The sequence below is a fragment of the Annulohypoxylon truncatum genome (genome assembly GCF_022578515.1).
Source record: "Annulohypoxylon truncatum strain CBS 140777 unplaced genomic scaffold F4807scaffold_1, whole genome shotgun sequence".
Taxonomy (NCBI): Eukaryota; Fungi; Ascomycota; class Sordariomycetes; order Xylariales; family Hypoxylaceae; genus Annulohypoxylon; species Annulohypoxylon truncatum.
In genome coordinates this window covers 1,350,944-1,369,171 of record NW_025953787.1, presented here as the reverse complement: position 1 = coordinate 1,369,171, position 18,228 = coordinate 1,350,944, and the positions used below count along the sequence as shown (strand labels likewise).

At 48.3% G+C, this 18,228-nt stretch overlaps 5 protein-coding genes across 5 annotated transcripts; 3 read left to right on the top strand and 2 right to left on the bottom strand.

Moving 5' to 3' along the window:
- Window positions 1–668: 668 nt before the first annotated feature.
- On the bottom strand, window positions 669–2,152 carry F4807DRAFT_455396 (NAP-domain-containing protein; the record flags this gene model as incomplete). Its single annotated transcript, XM_048000722.1, has 5 exons — window positions 669–719; window positions 777–1,096; window positions 1,147–1,872; window positions 1,952–2,031; window positions 2,109–2,152. 5 exons carry the CDS (start codon window positions 2,150–2,152, stop codon window positions 669–671), a joined length of 1,221 nt encoding a protein of 406 aa, XP_047859466.1.
- A 1,256-nt stretch (window positions 2,153–3,408) lies between these two features.
- Window positions 3,409–9,048, top strand: F4807DRAFT_405173 (uncharacterized protein). Its single transcript, XM_047996191.1, has 16 exons — window positions 3,409–4,054; window positions 4,116–4,682; window positions 4,748–5,098; window positions 5,149–5,283; window positions 5,336–5,402; window positions 5,452–6,515; window positions 6,567–6,720; window positions 6,770–7,102; window positions 7,203–7,285; window positions 7,341–7,475; window positions 7,529–7,761; window positions 7,830–7,953; window positions 8,007–8,052; window positions 8,106–8,256; window positions 8,318–8,466; window positions 8,530–9,048. The coding sequence occupies exons 1-16, from the start codon at window positions 3,932–3,934 to the stop codon at window positions 8,811–8,813; spliced, it is 3,999 nt and encodes a 1,332-aa protein (XP_047859465.1). The 5' UTR covers window positions 3,409–3,931; the 3' UTR covers window positions 8,814–9,048.
- Window positions 9,049–9,124: 76 nt separating this feature from the next.
- Window positions 9,125–11,186, bottom strand: F4807DRAFT_405171 (WD40 repeat-like protein). Its single transcript, XM_047996190.1, has one exon. It carries the CDS (start codon window positions 11,079–11,081, stop codon window positions 9,279–9,281), a length of 1,803 nt encoding a protein of 600 aa, XP_047859464.1. The 5' UTR covers window positions 11,082–11,186; the 3' UTR covers window positions 9,125–9,278.
- Window positions 11,187–11,608: 422 nt separating this feature from the next.
- On the top strand, window positions 11,609–12,208 carry F4807DRAFT_455393 (proteasome component C11; the record flags this gene model as incomplete). Its single annotated transcript, XM_048000721.1, has 2 exons — window positions 11,609–11,705; window positions 11,757–12,208. 2 exons carry the CDS (start codon window positions 11,609–11,611, stop codon window positions 12,206–12,208), a joined length of 549 nt encoding a protein of 182 aa, XP_047859463.1.
- A 2,758-nt stretch (window positions 12,209–14,966) lies between these two features.
- On the top strand, window positions 14,967–17,138 carry F4807DRAFT_455392 (P-loop containing nucleoside triphosphate hydrolase protein; the record flags this gene model as incomplete). Its single annotated transcript, XM_048000720.1, has 2 exons — window positions 14,967–15,151; window positions 15,278–17,138. The coding sequence occupies 2 exons, from the start codon at window positions 14,967–14,969 to the stop codon at window positions 17,136–17,138; spliced, it is 2,046 nt and encodes a 681-aa protein (XP_047859462.1).
- Window positions 17,139–18,228: the final 1,090 nt, after the last annotated feature.

The window sequence follows — 18,228 nt, the reverse complement described above, 5'->3', positions numbered from 1 at the left end:
TTGCTTAGACTTACCTTAGCCATGAGTTGCGTCGCGGGGATAGGTATAATATATAATCTGGTCAGCAAGGTGTCCTACATTTCCATGTTCACGCTTCCGAAGGCGCACGGCGTGGCGTGGAGTTCTCCTATGCAGGGGATGATAAAATCAAGTCCTTATGCAACGTACGATGTACATATATGCGAGTCGCAAACTCCCATCAACTTCATGTGATTCTCTCTGTCTGAATGCATTATTGACGAGCCTGCCACTTTACCTTTCCCCTCCCTCTTCCTGGTGCCAGCATGAAGTCTGCCTTTTAGGGCCCACCTCCGATGTCTCTGTTCATGATATGCTGCCACCTGTCCTACCAACCAACTACTCCAGACCAGCCATATGCTGGAGGAAAACAATGAAGAGAATTATCAATCAATACAGAACGAGATTCCGAAAGCAGCCTAGGGACTGACGGGAGTGGCCAGTCTATTTTGCACTTCAATTCAAAGACCATGTGCTGTATCACCTCTGTAGAGCGTCGGCAAATTCGCAATATGAATTTTGCCATGTCTGATAGAACGACAGAAGGGTCTGAAAAAGGATGAGACTGTCATAACTCAACCTTACCTCCCTCCCGAGCAGGACCCATGACGTGAATTAAGTAGAATGTGTTTTCGAACAAGAACAGCAATTTAGCTCTGCTTGCACTCTTGCGCCTCCTGCTTCGGCTTCGCACCATCATCCTGCATCGCGATTAGCCACGTATTCTCCGACGGGTTAGTAACAAGCGGTTGACTCACATCATCATCGGATTCCTCTTCGTCATCATCACGGTCTTCACTAAGGTCGTCATCTTCGTCATCTTCCTCCTCGTCGAACGGCTCCTCAAGGTCGTCGAGCTCCTCAAAAGCCAATGCTTCACCAGTGAACCAGTCGATGGCTCGGGGAATCAACTTCTCCTTGATATCCTCACCAAGTTGGTAGTCTAGCTCAAGACGCTCTTCGATATCTGAAGCAGTATCGTCATCGTCGTCATCACCAGGTGCTTTCGGAGGCGAGAAGAAGTTGAAAAATGACTCGGTAGGAACAGTCTTCTTGACAATGCGGGTCTGCTTGGTGTCTATTTAGGTTAGTAAGGGGCGTGCATAGATCCACCTCAGATTTACTCACTCTTGTTTCTTTGCTTCTTGCTCTCGATACGAACAGTGAGGTCCTGGCCCTCCTTCCAGTTGATCTTATCACCCTCGGCGTGGTCGTAGATGAAATCACCACCATAGCCGCTCTCATTCTGATAGAAATACGTCTTGGTAATGGTCTTGTTAGTGAAAAACTCATTCTCGGCGAATTCGAAAATCAAGCGGAATCCCGGCTTGTCGAGGTATTCCATTCGGATGTCAGTAAGGAAGCGGAGAGCGGCTTCATCACGGTCAGTGATCATCTCGGCAAGCGAGATTTGGTTCTTCATGGCAGACAACCAGAACTCAGGAATGCCTTTGACAAGCTCGGTAACTTCGGCGGCCGCATCGTCGGTCGCCTCCTTCTTCTCTTCCTCAGCTTTGGTTTCGTCCTCATTGTCTTCCTCGCCGGCCTTGACTTGGTCGTCGGTAGGCTCTTCCTTGCCGTTGACGATTGCGGCGCGCTTCTCGTAGAGGGGGGTGAACTTGGCGAAGTACTTCTTCTCAAGCTGAAGAACCTCCTCTTGAAACTCAGCCTCGAGCTTCGAGTGATCCTTCTGAATACCCTTCAGACCAGCAACACGGCGACGAACATGTTGAGGTAAAGACTCTATGTAGCCGGAAGAGCGACCGACCAGAGAACCAAGTCGACCTTGGATCATCTGGACTAGCCGTGGGTTCTGGGCAAAGATAGACGCGGCGGCAGCGCGATCTAGATCCTCTGTAGCGCATATGAGGTTAGTAACAGTACACTCCCGAAACAGGCATATCAATAATATTTTATCTAGTTATCGACTTACCTTCCTTGATGCTGGCAACGCCCGGTTGTTGGGCATGCGAAGAGATCGGGGCATTGCTGGCAGGTGTATTCTGCGGAGTGCTGCGGAGAGAAATTAGACATCTGTGCTCTTGAAGGATATAGCTGAACTGGGAGGAAGTAGTGTTGGTAACACATACGGAGCAGGAACCTCTGCACGACGATTCTTAATAGGCTCCGCCATTGTTAATATTTCTGTCGCGGAAGTTACTGGTAATGATAGATTCGTAAATAAACGCGTCGATGTTTGATTGGGGCTTTTGCAAGTCGACGGCGAAAAAAATCGAGTCGGAGAAGAAGTTGAAAAAAAAAGTTAGGTACTGATTAAAGTGAGGTTATGCGTGGAGATAGACGCTCGAAATCACAGGTCGGCAACTTGAAGAACTTGCAGACAGTGCTAAAGTTGCAACGAGTGCGTGAGTGATGGAATTGGTTGATGCGAATGAGAGGGTTGAACTGGGATTAAGTCCAACGGCGAAGGAGGAAAAGGCGAAGGAGAAGTTGTAGTGGTGAAAGTAAAGTTGGTCTACACTGATGGGGAATTTGATGAGAGAGGGCAGAAAGACTCTGGACTAGTCTGGTGGGAGAGGCGAAGTGGGGGAAGGCACAACCCTGTCAGTGTTCCCCTCCAAAGGCTTGTACTAAGAGGTAGCAGGGCAAAAAAATAGAAGTTGTTGGGCGCCGTCCCTCAAATAAAATTTCAATGTTCCTAAGAACAATTTTTTTCTTCAGGGCACTTACACGTACTATTCGCCTTTGCCTACCTGCATACGCCGACCGGCTTCCGCAACTTGGGACTTGGAACTCGAGGCTTCCTACCTAAGGCATCATTGTCTTCCACAGATATCATATAGAGCGTACATAAAATCCGATGTGTACCTTATGATGTCCTATATTGTACACCTCTGTGCAGCCAAGCTATGTACGTGCGTGTATTGGGCGATGTCATATATCGAATGCAATCCAGTTCAGAGTTCAAGTCCAGTATTGTACTAGTACTTACCTACCTCTAGTACTTGCCCGCCCAGGTACCTGATGTGGGCTAGCACCTGGGCACTCACCTAAACCTGGTAGAGAGCGGTGAGGGTCGAAAGACTAGAAGAATTCCATGCCTACGTACAGTACATTAACCTAGATCTACTACCAAGGTATAGTCGAGGCTGGATCAAAGGCTTCCCCTATCAATGTTTAATGAATATATGCAATCGATATAATAGACGGCCTCTGTAATATGCCGTAGGTAGGTAGCCACGTCAACTTATGTAGAGTAGCGTCTGCTGCATGTAATACTGGTAGTGGTACCTTTGAGACGTACAGGCACATTTAATTAGAGAACCTTAAAAGTAATTAGTACAATTCGCCTTGCCTTTTGGGGCAATACGAATTCAACCCTGAACTGAACTTTCATCGAAAGGTTCTTTCTCGTTATCGTTATCACCAACTTTCTTATCGTTATCCTTATCCGGCTTTCTTATCTCCGATGTTCTTGAATATCTATCAGAGCTAATTGATGGATCATCCAAACTTCGTTGTGGATTATTCAAAGCTTGGTTGAAGCATCATCTTTGTAGCGCCATACAGCGCAATTCGGTGAAGGCTTAGCAACCAATTCGAGCAAAAATACCCTACCGGGCTCAGCGCGTACAAAGCTGGGTCACCCTTCAGACTCGTCGCATTCCATCGATACTCGAAGTCACTCGAGGGATCTGTAGTGTCTCAACACGTCCACATGACTATTCAGGATGTGCCTTGATCCTCCAATCTCCCCTCCGCCAGATCGATATCCTATAATCGTGAAAATTTGAGGCCGATACTTTGATTTCCGCTTTTACCTGCATACCGAATCCGTACAGATCAGCATCGATAGTCTCCATATGTCTCAACTCGATATCCGAATTTACAGAGAGATATATACATGACACGACAATCTATATTGCATATAAAATATATATAGGCGTCGACAATGGAGGGGGACGATGGCGCCGATGCGCAACCTAGGCGCAGTGGCCCCGTAGCCATGTATCGTATGGGATCTAATCAGAGTAATTCGAGTTTCTTTGAGGACGTTGAGATGGCGCAAGATGAGGTAGGCTAGCTCTTCTATCCAGCCGTGAGTTTGCTTGTTCTAAACTTTGGTAATTTCGCAGCTCTTCTCTGGTCCCGTTGCGGAAAGCTTACCCAGCAGCATTTCTGCCTTCTCCCATCGTCGTCAACGCGCGGACTCGACCGCGAGCTTTGCGTACTACACCGAGGAGGAGGAAGAGCCGGAACCTAGAGCTATCTTTCGCGAGGACGGGGCCATGACCTTCGATATAGACGAGACTCCGTTCGACTTCGATGAGGAAGGGGAAATAAGCTCTGAAGTTGAACTAGAAAATGGTAGTTCACACGAAGATTATGCTCTGCATCGGAGATCTTCGACGGTGTCGAGAAATTCTGTCCATGCCAGACTTCTTCGAACAGACAGCGGTGTGACGGATGCTAGTAGTCGTGGTCACAGCCGAGTCAACCAGAAGCTGCATATGGCCAATGAGGACCTCACCATTGTGATAGCCGGCTTCCGTACGAGCAAACTTGGTTACGCTGCCTATGTCGCCATGTGCGTCTTAACCTTGGGCCTCGCATATCTCCTGCTGCGATGGCTTCCGCAGTGGCAGGTGAAGCTGATTGGCGAGCCCTGTCCGCTTCACGATTGCCAATGGGTGGTGCTCGAGGTCAGTCTATCTTTTTAAAGTAATTTGCATACGCTCTGCAGTCTCGTTCTGATCTCCTGCTACAGAACCAATGGGGTGAAATGGCCATCCTGAATGTCAATACTCAACCATATAACCGACCCCTTTCCACCGTATTTGGGGCCCCGGAAAAGATATTTGCTCAACTACTGGAAGAAGACGCCGATCCATTATTACCTGAACTTCGAGTGCTCAATTACCGTTACGTCCGCTTTTTCTATCACCCATTGAAGGGTAAATTTGTCATCAGCAATGGGTGGAAGGATCCTGCGTGGAAGCGGGTGCGAGCACTTCGTGCTGGGATCGACGGCGAGGAGAAAGACTACAGGGAAAACGTCTTTGGAACGAACCTCATTGACATTGAGCAAAAGTCTATCCCACAACTGCTTATAGATGAAGTGAGTTATTTGCCGAGAGATCTTACATTGTGACTGACAGATACACTTAGGTGTTTCACCCTTTCTACGTCTTCCAAATTGCGAGTTTGATTCTCTGGTCTCTAGATGAATATTACTACTATGCCATTTGTATTTTTGTCATGTCGGCAGGCAGTATAATAGCGACGTTAGTAGAAACGCGTGCTGTTAGTATTACCTCATATCTACATGTCAGATCTATTCTTACTAATGAAATAGACAATGCGGCGTCTTCGCGACATCTCTCGCTTTGAGTGCGATGTACGCGTCCTTCGCAATGGTTTTTGTAAGTGGGTCACATTGTTAACCGGTGACATGTTGCTAACTGCCATAAGGGGCTCACGTCTCTTCGAGCGATTTGGTTCCCGGTGACGTTTATGAAGTCAGCGATCCTAGCCTCACACAGTTTCCCGCCGACAGTTTACTTCTTAGCGGAGACTGTATTGTGAACGAGAGTATGCTTACTGGCGAGTCCGTACCGGTTTCTAAAATCCCTGCCACAGATGAGATTCTTGAATTCATGAACCTTGGCGCCTCCAGCGTCTCTCCTGAGGTTGCTCGCCACTTTCTCTTCTGCGGGACTAAAATTATCAGGGCAAGGCGACCACAGGATAATAGAGACGACGAAGCGGTTGCATTAGCTATGGTGGTGAGAACCGGCTTCAACACTACTAAGGGTTCTCTGGTCCGCTCGATGCTCTTTCCCAAGCCTTCCGGCTTTAAATTTTATCGTGACTCCTTTCGATATATATCCGTTATGGGATGCGTCGCGCTTCTTGGGTTCGTGGTGTCCTTTATCAACTTCCTGCGTCTTGGGCTAGCCTGGCACTTAATCATTGTCAGAGCCCTCGACTTAATTACCATTGTCGTCCCACCGGCCCTCCCGGCTACACTTACCATAGGAACGAACTTTGCCCTGAGCCGTCTCAAGAAGAAACAAATATTCTGCATAAGCCCACAGAGGGTGAATGTCGGCGGGAAGCTGGATGTAATGTGTTTTGATAAGACTGGTACTCTTACGGAAGACGGTTTGGATATTCTGGGCGTGCGATTGGTATCCCGGTTAACAAATCGATTCGATGATGTGGTCTCGAAGGCGGCAGATTTGGTTCCTCCATTGAATCTGGATGCTGGGCCTGGCGACAAGTACGACATAAACCGTGCTGCTTTATTCACGATGGCCACATGCCATTCACTTCGATCCATCGACGGCGAGCTTGTTGGAGATCCGTTAGATGTTAAGATGTTTGAGTTTACTAACTGGACATTCGAAGAGGGTAGCCAAGGCAATACTGATCAAGAGGAGGATGAGCAAGGCGGCCTCTCTCCTTCAGTTGCACGCCCTCCCCCGACACCTCTGTATGATACGGATGAGTTTGGTGTTACACGGGGGCAAAATGTAAGTTGTACCATTCGAAATGGCCGTCGTGCTTGTCTAACGCAAGCCCAGTCTTCAATCGAACTGGGAATTTTGAGATCTTTCGAGTTCGTGTCCCAGCTACGAAGGGCTAGTGTGATCGTGCGAGCCTTCGGTCAGCAAAGCGGTAGCGTTTATGTCAAGGGCGCACCTGAATGCATGCGAGATATATGTCGACCCGAGAGTTGTAGGTTTCCTTCCCCGATTCATAATTCTGTCCATCCTAATATATATAGTCCCGGCGGACTACGATGAACTCCTGTCCTATTATACCCACAAAGGCTATCGAGTCATAGCATGTGCTACCAGGTATATAAAGAAGTTATCATGGGTAAAGTCCCAGAAGATGAAGCGTGATGAAGTTGAGAAGGACCTCGACTTCGTCGGCTTCATTATCTTCGAAAACAAATTGAAGCCAACAACCGCCGCGGTGCTCAAAGAGCTTACCCAGTCAAATATTGGGTCGATTATGGTCACGGGTGACAACATACTGACTGCCATCAGTGTAGCTAGAAACTGTGGTCTTGTTGAGAAGGACGCACATTGTTTTGTCCCACATTTTGCCGAAGGTGAGTTCCTAGAGTCAATCGATGTAGCTCCTCCGCTATCAAGCCATAACATTAGGTATTCACCAGGCTAGGTTATTAAGTACTAACGTGAGGATCATAGGGAACTCCCGTGACCCTAATGCTCTTTTGCACTGGGAAAGCATAGACGATACAGCGTACCAGCTAGACTATCGGACATTGCTTGTAAGCCAACGGAGTCCCTCCGCCAATATAATCAAGCTAACTAATGTGATTCCAGCCTCTTCCTGCTCCAGTTGACCGTGACGCATCGTTGCCATACGATATAGCTAATCTTAGGAATTACTCTCTTGCAATAAGTGGGGATATCTTCCGATGGATAATCGACTTTGCTCCAAATGAAGTCGTACAGAGGGTCAGTATGCCTTTTTCATCCCCTATTATATTGAAGAGCTAATAGAGTATTAGATGCTTGTCCGGGGCAAGGTATTTGCACGCATGTCTCCGGACGAGAAACATGAACTTGTAGAGAAACTTCAGAGCATAGACTACTGCTGCGGATTCTGCGGTGACGGGGCGAATGACTGTGGTGCTCTCAAAGCCGCGGATGTGGGAATCTCGCTTTCCGAGGCTGAAGCATCCGTTGCGGCCCCCTTTACGTCAAGGGTATTCGATATTCGATGTGTACCCGACGTGATTCGGTACGTTTAGTCTAACGTTTACATGAATCTAGATCAATGTATCATGGCATCGCTAACTTTGTGTCTAGGGAAGGACGGGCTGCTCTAGTAACTAGTTTCAGCTGCTTCAAGTTCATGAGTCTTTACTCTGCTATCCAATTTACCTCCGTCAGCTTTCTATACGCTTCGGCTTCGAATCTAGGAGACTTTCAAGTAGGAACATTCAACTGCTGGGATACGTTCTCTAACTAACAAACAACCTCTAGTTCCTCTTCATCGACGTCGTACTTATATTGCCAATCGCCATCTTCAGTGAGTGACAACAAAATATGTTACGTAACCGTGATAATTAATCAATATGACAGTGGGATGGTCTGGGCCCTTCCCGGTCCTAAGCAGGAAGCGGCCAACAGCAAACTTAGTCTCTCGAAAGGTCCTCACACCATTGCTAGGCCAGATGATCATATGCATTTTCATACAGGCCGTCGCATGGCTTCTAGTGCGAGAACAAAGCTGGTAAGTCTCGTATTCCTAAAGTTTTCTCACATAGCATTCATTCTCATGCAAAATATCACAGGTATATACCACCCCATGTCAACCCAGAGAAGTCCAACATCAAGAACTCGGAGAACACAGCCTTGTTTCTCATGTCTTGTTTCGAGTATATTTTCATAGGGGTGGTTATGAGTGCTGGTCGACCATTCCGACAACCTATGAACCAAAACTGTGAGTCATACTATATACCTATATACTTGCTTCATTCTCGTGCACCTTCCTGACCATTTATAGGGCCATTTATGACAACCATCCTCGCGGCATTGGTTGTAGTCACATACATGACCTTCTCGCCAAGTCATCAAATAAAGAAGATCATGCAGTTGACTAACATTAATCCTTCCTTCAAGACCACATTGTTGGTTCTCGGTGTGATGTATTTAGTTATCTCGTGGATTGGCGAGAATTATCTCTTCCAGAAGCTCGCTCGGGCATTTGGCCTGGCGAAGCTGGCCATTACTAAAGATTCGAAGAAGCGGAAAGAGTATAAGGTCATAATGGAGCGGATGAAAGCTTGATCTGGATGCGATGTCTTGTTCTGGCTTATAGTGGCCGTGGTTAGGGAAGGTTGTGAATTGGCCGATATTCTACGCTTCATGCAGAGTGGTCTACAATTTGTAAGTTTCAACCTCATGCCTGTTAGACGGTTTCCATACTATAATTCCTACCTGTATATATTATCAATAGGTATATACGTATCAACATCTCTGTATAAGGAGGGATTGTTATATTAAAGAATCTTGACTTTGACAATTCTTGCTGTTATGTGGGATTATACTTATACTTGGTTTGCTGCGATCACGCATCGGTACTACAGTAAGATCTTCGGCCAACAATATATAGAACGTCGGCGCCTACTTAAACAGTGTCATCGGTTCGAGTATTGCCTGCACATGCCGCGGTGGGCTTAGATGGAACGTTAAAATAGGGTATCAATTCCAGAGTGGGATATGATCAAGTCTCCCATGCTTTACCGGGCTATTTTACTCTGCCAACCCATTTTCCAGTCCTTCCTTTGTCCTGGACACCTCGAACACAACAGCGCCGTTTTTCCCTCCCTTGATCTTCTTCCACTTTCCTAGTCGATGTTCCTTGCCAACTCCGACCACAACACATAGTCCGTCCTTGCCACGATCACCTCGTTCAAACAAGGCGATGTCGTTGACTACGCCTTTGACTAACCAAGAGGACGGGCCGGTCCCGTTTACTCCGTTGACTACACCTTCATCGTCAGAGTCGTCCATATCCATGCCATTGTGTACAGGGTCTATGCCAGATGACGAGTTCCCCAACACCCCTACGGACTCAATCTTCTTCTTGTCATCGCTTAATTTCCAAACTCGGACACACCCATCCCAACTACCGCTTAGAATGAGGTCAGAGTAAGGTAACGTCCGAAGAGCGGTAATCCACCTAGGTTGCGGAGGAGGCACCACCTTAGGTGTTGGGGCCTCTTCGGCGGATGCTTCCGTCGGAAGCAAGGGTCGCTCAAGTCCATGTGCTTGTGCCAAGATGAAAAGTGGTTTCTTCTTTTGTATGCTCCATAGAGCTAGCGAGCCGTTGTCACTTCCGGTGACGAAGAGTTCGTCATCGATCATCGCAACACGATCCATACTACCCTCATGGGCTAGAGATCGCGGGTCGATGCCTGGCTTCTGTTTCTTATCGATTGCTCCGCCGCGAAAGACTAACTGGGTTTCTTCGACGACTTTCCATAAACGGGCTGTTCGATCTCGAGCGCCTACACTCACGCACCGTTCTTGTGCTAGCGCGTCGATATCAACCACAATATCTTGGTGGCCAAAGAGGGTTTCGACATATGCTAGCTCGTCTAGACTCCATACCTTCACGGTACGGTCCTTGGAGGCCGAGTAGAGCTGGTTTGTGCCTCGGCGAAACGCTAGGCCAGTTACGGCGTCGCGATGATGCATGAAAACACGCAGAGGCTTCAACGATTTCGCATCGTAGACAATCAGACGCTTATCGGCGCCACCCGTGACGATGAACTTGCCGTCTTGTGAGGCTGCTACGCACAAGATATCTGCCACATGTCCTTGGTAGCCCTTGTCCTTTGCTTTCTTCTGATTTCCCTTCAACATTGCGACCTTCGTTGGTTGTCGACGAGGAGGGGCGGGTGGTTTCTTGGGCTTCTTCTTGGTGGTTTGTGGAAATTGGTTGGCTGGAAGGTCTTGTAGCTTCCATTTGACGAGGCAGCGGTCTTTTGTGACAGTATATACGTATGGCGCGCATATAGCAATGGAGGTAGTCGAGAGCGTATTGCAACGGAAGAGTGTATGTGACGATTGAGCGACAGCAAGCTCTGAAGCAACCTTTCTATACACCTTTCCCTTGATTTCCGCTACATCCTCCACCAGGCGCTCTGCTATTATATCTCGGTCGATATCCTCTGCGTCGAAGCCAGTTTCGTCGACTTCTTGTCGGACGTTATCAAGATACCTTTCCGCAAGCCTTAACCTCTTCTCCGCTGCGGTCTCGCCTTCGTTCTCTGATTCTGAAGCAGATTCGGGAGCTTCATAGTTATCGACCTCGGCGTCACTTTCTGAATCGCTTCCTGATATGGACTCATCTCGTTCGACTCGTTTTTTCGGTGCTGGCGTAGGTGCAAGTTTTGCAGGGTTTGCAGGTCTTGCAGATTTTGCAGGCCTTGCAGGTTTCGACGGTGCCTTCGAGTACTTAGAGGTCGCGACACGCTTTTTAGGTCCGTCCGTGACAGGAGCTCGTTTTCGTTTTTTCTGAGTGCCAGGTATTGTGAAGAAGGACGACATAATGGCACAGTTTAGCTTGTCGAGTAATCAATACAATCGTGTATTGATCGTCTCGTGCTTTTAGAAAAATTCCATTCTCCAAAGAAAAGGTTGGTCCAATTGCTAAGAAAAAAAAAGTTCAGAATCTGCGGGACACGAGCAGGGGTCCAACGTCGGTGCAAAGATAGTGCCGTTACTTTCAATGGTTAATGTGGATACAAGGCTGAGAAAAGTGTGGCTTGTGCTTCCGATGTCCGACTTGAATCCCACCTGGCAGATCTGAAGCTCTAGGAAGGCAGGTGCTAGGCTGTAGCTACCTTGCGCGTCTACACACTTCCAATATCTACAACAATCCGAAAACGACAGCTCCTTCAACCTCCCCACACCACGTTTTTACAGCTCATTACAAACGAACCGAATTTCTCAAAATGTACGTATATTTATACCATATGCATTTCTAATCGAACAGGCTAACGTCATTCAACAGGGAGGTGTTGTTAGGAATCACTGGCAAGGACTTTACCTTAATCGCAGCTTCTAAAGCTGCGATGCGAGGAGCTACTATCCTCAAGGCATCCGACGACAAGACAAGGTCTCTGAACAAACATACACTAGTTGCCTTCTCCGGTGAAGCTGGCGATACAAGTACCTAGCCCTTCGAATGATAATGTGATATCAAGAGCTAACTATCAGCAGTTCAGTTCTCCGAGTACATCCAGGCTAATGCCCAACTCTACTCGATGCGGAATGAGACCGACTTATCGCCTACAGCATTGGCGCATTACGTCCGTGGTGAGCTTGCGTCAAGCTTGAGATCACAAAAGCCGTACAACGTCAACCTCCTGCTAGGTGGCGTCGACCCCATCACCCACAAGCCAAGTTTGTTCTGGCTGGACTACCTAGCAGCCCTAGCAGCCGTCCCCTACGCCGCCCACGGCTACGCGCAATATTACTGTCTATCTATCCTCGACAAGCACCACCACCCGGACATGACGCTTGTTCAAGGTCTCAAGGTGTTAGAGATGTGCACGGATGAGCTGAAGCGACGTTTACCTATCGATTTCAAGGGTATGACGGTCAAGGCGGTCACTAAGGATGGCATTCGCGAGATCGAATTCAAGGACGACAAGATTGTCAGGAGTGCGTAAGGGGTACAATATTCTAGCCGGCGACTGCATGTGTAACATTAAGATCCTGGGCTGGGTGGGAAAAGGAGCCGCAAGACAGCCTAATAATCAAGGCACAGGCCGGCCATGGAGTCAATGATGAATTGCGACTGTCTAACCTATGTCATCCGTCATTGCGCACGTGATGAGCCCCAACTCGCCAATTGCTAGAGACTAACTTCATAGAAAAAAGGGAGAGCAATGGCTAAAGAGGGGCAGGGTCACAGCGTGGATACGATATACAACACCGCAAGTACAACGAAAGCCTATATACATCTTAGCTAACATTAGCTTGGCTTCCTATTCCTTTGGAGTGCATCCGATGTCGACAAAGTAACCAAGGTCATAAATGCTGGCCCCCCCCCCTCGCTCATATTTTGCAAATATGACAAAGTTGTCTACGTAAAGGGAATCTGTTGGCCTACATTTATTAGCAGAGGCATCAGCCAGGTTTTATATCCTAATCATAGGACAGAGTTGCATATTGCCAACTTAACCCAATTTATGAGACCTCTTATACTGAAGGACTGGCGAGTATCTCTTATAGTACCTTTTTCCTAAATAGTGAGTCGGCCTCCGCCATTCGCGGATAGCAGCTTAAAGTATGTCAAGTCACTCATCAGGCGGTGTATCTTGGATATATTGCATTTTGGGCGGTGAGACTTCTGCATGATGCTACACCTGTTCACCATGCAGGCAGACTTCCTATTGGAGCACGGCAAGCCTTGTTGCAGCAGAGTTGCATTCGCCTTCTCTTACTTTACCTACTTTGTCCACTAAATCAACCGCTAGAACGTTTATACAGCTACAGTACGAGCCTTATCATAAACCTTAGCTCCTAAAAAGGTTTTCCCCTCTCTTGCGCCAACTGCCTGAGTAACCCACCCACGTTCCCAGTTCCACCCGTCAAGGCGCTAATACCTGGATAATTGCATTTTGGTGTTGTTAGCTAGTCATTCAACGGCAGAGCCGATGATCCGCCAACTCTTAGTACGTGTCCATGGAAGTTTCTGAGGGAAACTGCATAGAATGAAATATGGGACTACCCAGGGGTTCCGTTCAATACTGAACGGTTGACCCGCGCCTTCGGTGGCGCTAGATCAGGCACACATGATGTACTGTATTAGATTTACTTGACAATCGACGACGTGTATCTGCTACGCTTCACCAGCTAAGGCTAAGAAGGTTGGGCAAAGGGCAGCGTCAAGAAAATATTGCAAGTGTGGGATGCGGTCCCCCCCCCCATCCCTAATCGGACTATACCGAAATTCGGATAGGTACTTCAGGTGTTCACTCCAAAATGTACGTATGTAGAATAGGTATTGAACTCAGGCCCAAAATTGCCACTGTAATTATAGACTATTCCTGGCCCATCTCGAGATGTCATCCTGATGGCCATGCACTATTATATAGGTACCTAGGTATGTAGCTAGCAAGTAAGTAGAATAACTTCTAGAATATGCTAGACTCTTTATCCTTCTGAATTTCCTAGTGGCGAGATACTAGACAGTAGGAAAATTCAATGTGTGAGGAATCTAGGTTCAAACGTAGCACTTGCCAGTACATCGCAAGTTCTCAACACAGTCAAGTTGAAAATGGCGTAGCAATGTTATACTTTGGTACTTGGGAAAGTACCAATCTTAGTCGGGTTGGGCTGACCATTTGTAACTTCCAAGTTTCAATTTGCTCCAAGAATTGCAAGAGCTTTCGTCACAGGTAAGAGTCAATGGGAAAAATATTTGTCGCAGTTACCCAAACTAGGAAGGGATGGATATCCAATAAGTACCTACATGGCAGAATGCTGTTGCCAAAATATGTACAACTGTAAAGTTCAATGGGGCAAATACATACATACCATAGTACTACCCTCAGGGTAGGGATGCAATCAGGTAGGTACAGGTTACTGGATAACGTTAGTAGGCATCCCACTTTCCATGATACGATTGATACTACGATTACCACGCAAATACTAACAATTATCTCACTCGGGTATATCGATACGGATTAATTGCCCCTGGAACTTGGAAGTAACCCATCGGCAACTTCCAATTGGTAACGAGAAGCCGTACCAAAGTATCGTGCCTACCCCTTCTAGCCTAGATTTTTTTAAGTTCCTTAGTAACGGAACCAGACGCTAACGCGTTCTCGATTTTCGACACAACTTCAAAACTTCCTGAATTTTTTTTTTCATCTGATCCATTCTTCTTCTTCCCCCACAATCCCTTTGCCATCTTCAAACCTCAAACACACGGCATATTTCCTCATCCCTCATCTCCCCCCTGAAAAGAAAAAAAGCATTCTGCATTTTCGTTCGGGGTCTTCTCTTTCCTTTGAAGAAGATTTGGTTTTGATTTCTTTTCTCAAGGGATCTTGAAGGCATCTTAACCAGTCTATTACTACGTAGACGTGTGCCTCTGTAATCACTTACAGAATCACGCAGTCCAGAACGACCTGCATCTTTCATTCTCTAATAATTCTGAGAAAGGGTGCATTTGTCGCGGTTTCCCATTTCAAGGCAAACTAATACCACTTCTTATTACTTGATTTTATCTACTTCAAGCAACTAATTTCTGATCTTCCCCAACTATCCCTCGCCTCTCATTTCTCTTCAACTGAACCGTTCGTTCTTTTCGAGAGAAAAATAATCGGCTGGGTTCCGTACGAGAAAGAAAAGATTTACTGCCTGATAGCATTCTCTACGCATCTACCTGATCTACTACCTTCCCGACGCAACGTCAACATGGCCGATCAACTGAACATGGGTGGTTTGAGTCTGGGCGACCAGCAGCAGGCTTCCGCACCTCGTTCCTACATCCCTCCTCACATGCGAGGCAAGGTCGGTGCCGCTGGCAACGCTCCTCCTCCCATGCCTGCTGGAGGTCCTCCTCCTAACATGAATGGTCTCAACAGCAGCGCTTGGGCTGGGTAAGTAATCCCTCATCATAGCAATGATTTTCTAATTTTTTTTTCGCTCTCCCAAATACGCAATATTCCATCCAATTTATCGCATGAAGAGTTATTGGACTTTTACTAACGTGACGATCTTAACAGTAACAACAGCTTCGACGCTCGACCCGCTCCTGGGGGTTGGGACGCTGCCCCTAACTACCCTGCTCAACAGCGTCAAAGCCCCGGAAACTGGAATAACAATCGAGGATTCGATCGCAATGCCTACGGCAACCCAGCCGCTGGCGGCGGTGGCGGCAGTGGCGGTTCCGGAGGGGGTTATGCTAGAGGCTCGGGCGACGGGCAATGGCGCGATGGCAAGCACATTCCTGGTCCCCCGAATCCCCGTATGGAGCGCGAGCTGTTCGGTACCCCTGATGATCCCTCGAAACAACACACCGGTATCAACTTTGAGAAGTACGACGACATTCCCGTCGAAGCCTCTGGGCATGATACTCCGGAGCCTGTTCTCACCTTTAGCAACCCTCCCTTGGATGATCACCTGATCCGCAACATCGAACTAGCTCATTACAAGGTTCCAACTCCCGTACAGAAGTACTCGATCCCCATTGTCATGGGCGGACGAGATCTGATGGCCTGTGCCCAGACTGGTTCCGGAAAGACTGGTGGTTTCCTTTTCCCCATTCTCTCCCAGGCCTTCCTCACTGGCCCCTCTCCCATCCCCGCAGGCGCTCCCGGTGGTGGTTACGGCCGTCAGCGTAAGGCCTACCCTACGTCTCTCATCCTAGCCCCGACTCGTGAATTAGTCTCTCAGATCTACGATGAGGCCCGCAAGTTCGCCTACCGATCCTGGGTTCGACCATGTGTGGTCTACGGTGGTGCTGATATCGGTTCTCAGCTTCGCCAGATTGAGCGCGGCTGTGATCTTCTAGTTGCGACACCTGGACGTCTTGTCGATCTCATAGAGCGAGGTCGCATTTCCCTCGTGAACATTAAGTACTTGGTTCTAGACGAGGCTGACCGCATGTTGGACATGGGTTTTGAGCCTCAGATTCGTCGGATTGTTGAAGGCGAGGATATGCCAGGTGTTCAGAACCGACAAACCCTCATGTTTTCGGCCACCTTTCCCCGAGACATCCAGATGCTTGCCCGCGATTTCCTTAAGGACTACGTCTTCCTTTCGGTTGGTCGCGTTGGTTCTACGTCCGAGAACATCACTCAGAAGGTCGAGTACGTTGAGGATGTTGACAAGCGCTCTGTTCTTTTAGATATCCTACACACCCACGGCGGTGGTCTTACCCTAATCTTCGTCGAGACGAAGCGCATGGCCGATTCGTTGTCTGACTTCCTCATCAATCAGAACTTCCCAGCGACCTCGATTCATGGTGATCGCACGCAACGTGAGCGTGAGCGCGCTCTAGAGATGTTCCGAAATGGGCGATGCCCCATTCTGGTGGCCACTGCCGTCGCCGCACGTGGTTTGGATATTCCTAACGTCACGCATGTCGTCAACTACGATCTTCCCACTGATATTGATGATTACGTCCACCGAATTGGTCGTACTGGTCGTGCAGGCAACACTGGCCACTCAACGGCATTCTTTAACCGCGGCAACCGTGGTGTTGTGCGAGATCTCATCGAGCTCTTGAAGGAAGCTAACCAGGAGGTTCCGGCCTTCCTCGAGACCATTGCCCGAGAGAGCTCCTACGGTGGTGGCCGTGGTGGACGAGGTGGTGGTGGTGGCCGCGGTCGCGGTCAGAATGCGAACCGCGATTTCCGAAAGTTCGGCGGTGGCGGCGGCGGAGGCGGCGGTCCTGGCTTCGGCGGGTTCGGAGGTCCTCAGCAATCCGGCGGCTACGGTGGCGGCGGTGGCGGTTTCAATGGTCCTCCCCCCAGCCAAGGCTACGGTGGAGGCTACGGAGGTGGCGGTGGTGCTCCGGCCTATGGTGGTGGTGGAAGTTACGGCAACCCTGGCGGACCGAGTGGCCAGGCTTCCTGGTGGTAAACCCAACAACGTACGAGCAGGCCCGAGCATTCCCCCTCTTACGCAAACCGCATGCGGGAATGGGAATTGGGCAAATTTGGAGTGCGGTACATAGATTTCACGGTGTCATATTTCTCTTTTCACTTTCTCAACCGACTTACGCAAGGTTTCTTTTCATTCTGTTGTCATTTTTCGACACTCTTCCCTTAACATACTCCTTTCTACGGCATACCTACGTACGGCATGCCCGACTTCCAGCCTCCGAAGAGGATTGGCAGATTCGAGTTCTACGAGTTAGAGCTCTGGCATACGATAGACGGCATTTGTCTTTTGTTTCGGCTGCACCCCTCTCAACTTGATACCCATAGAAGACTGCGAGGGGGCATATGCGCGCAGCTACATGAGACGATTGGAGGTCAGGCACGTGTCTTGACCAACAAAATCACGGAGATATTCATCACTTAGAAGATAAGTGCTGCATTACGGTTTATCACAGCACCTTTAACGACGATGACGATCTCTCACTCGATGTTCCCCGTATTTGCCTTTTGGAAGCCGGCCGAGATCATTTCTCGTTTTTCCCATAGAATGGGGTAATGCGATATCGCATGGCCGCGGATTCGTGTTGATGGCATCATCATAGACAAAAGTGGATTTCTCGGTTCTCTGGTTGGAAGGACTTCTATTCGAGAAGACTCGCCATGGCGAGGGAACCACATAGAGGGCAAAGGAAATTATGAGCATAGAATAGTCATTTTCGGTGCAGGATCAAGAAAGCAAAAAACGGCGTCTCGGCGAGCAGGCAATAGGCTTCAGAACTCTCCGAAACGCGGAGAGGAATTCTGGGATCTGCTCTGACGATAAGGGCATAGGGAAAGGATTTTACTCCCATCTGCCATCAATGGTAGTGCTTTTGCGGACATTGGCTGAGACGCGTTCAGGCCCTTTGAGGTTCTTCGCGCTATGGTGGACTTTCAGAGAATCCATCTACGACGGACTGAGAACTTCCCAAAATAAAAAATGTTCCCCTTTTACTTGCAAACCGCGAAGAACTTAGCATCATGTGAAAATAGTATCCTGCTGATAGTGAAATGCGTTGTCTACATAATAC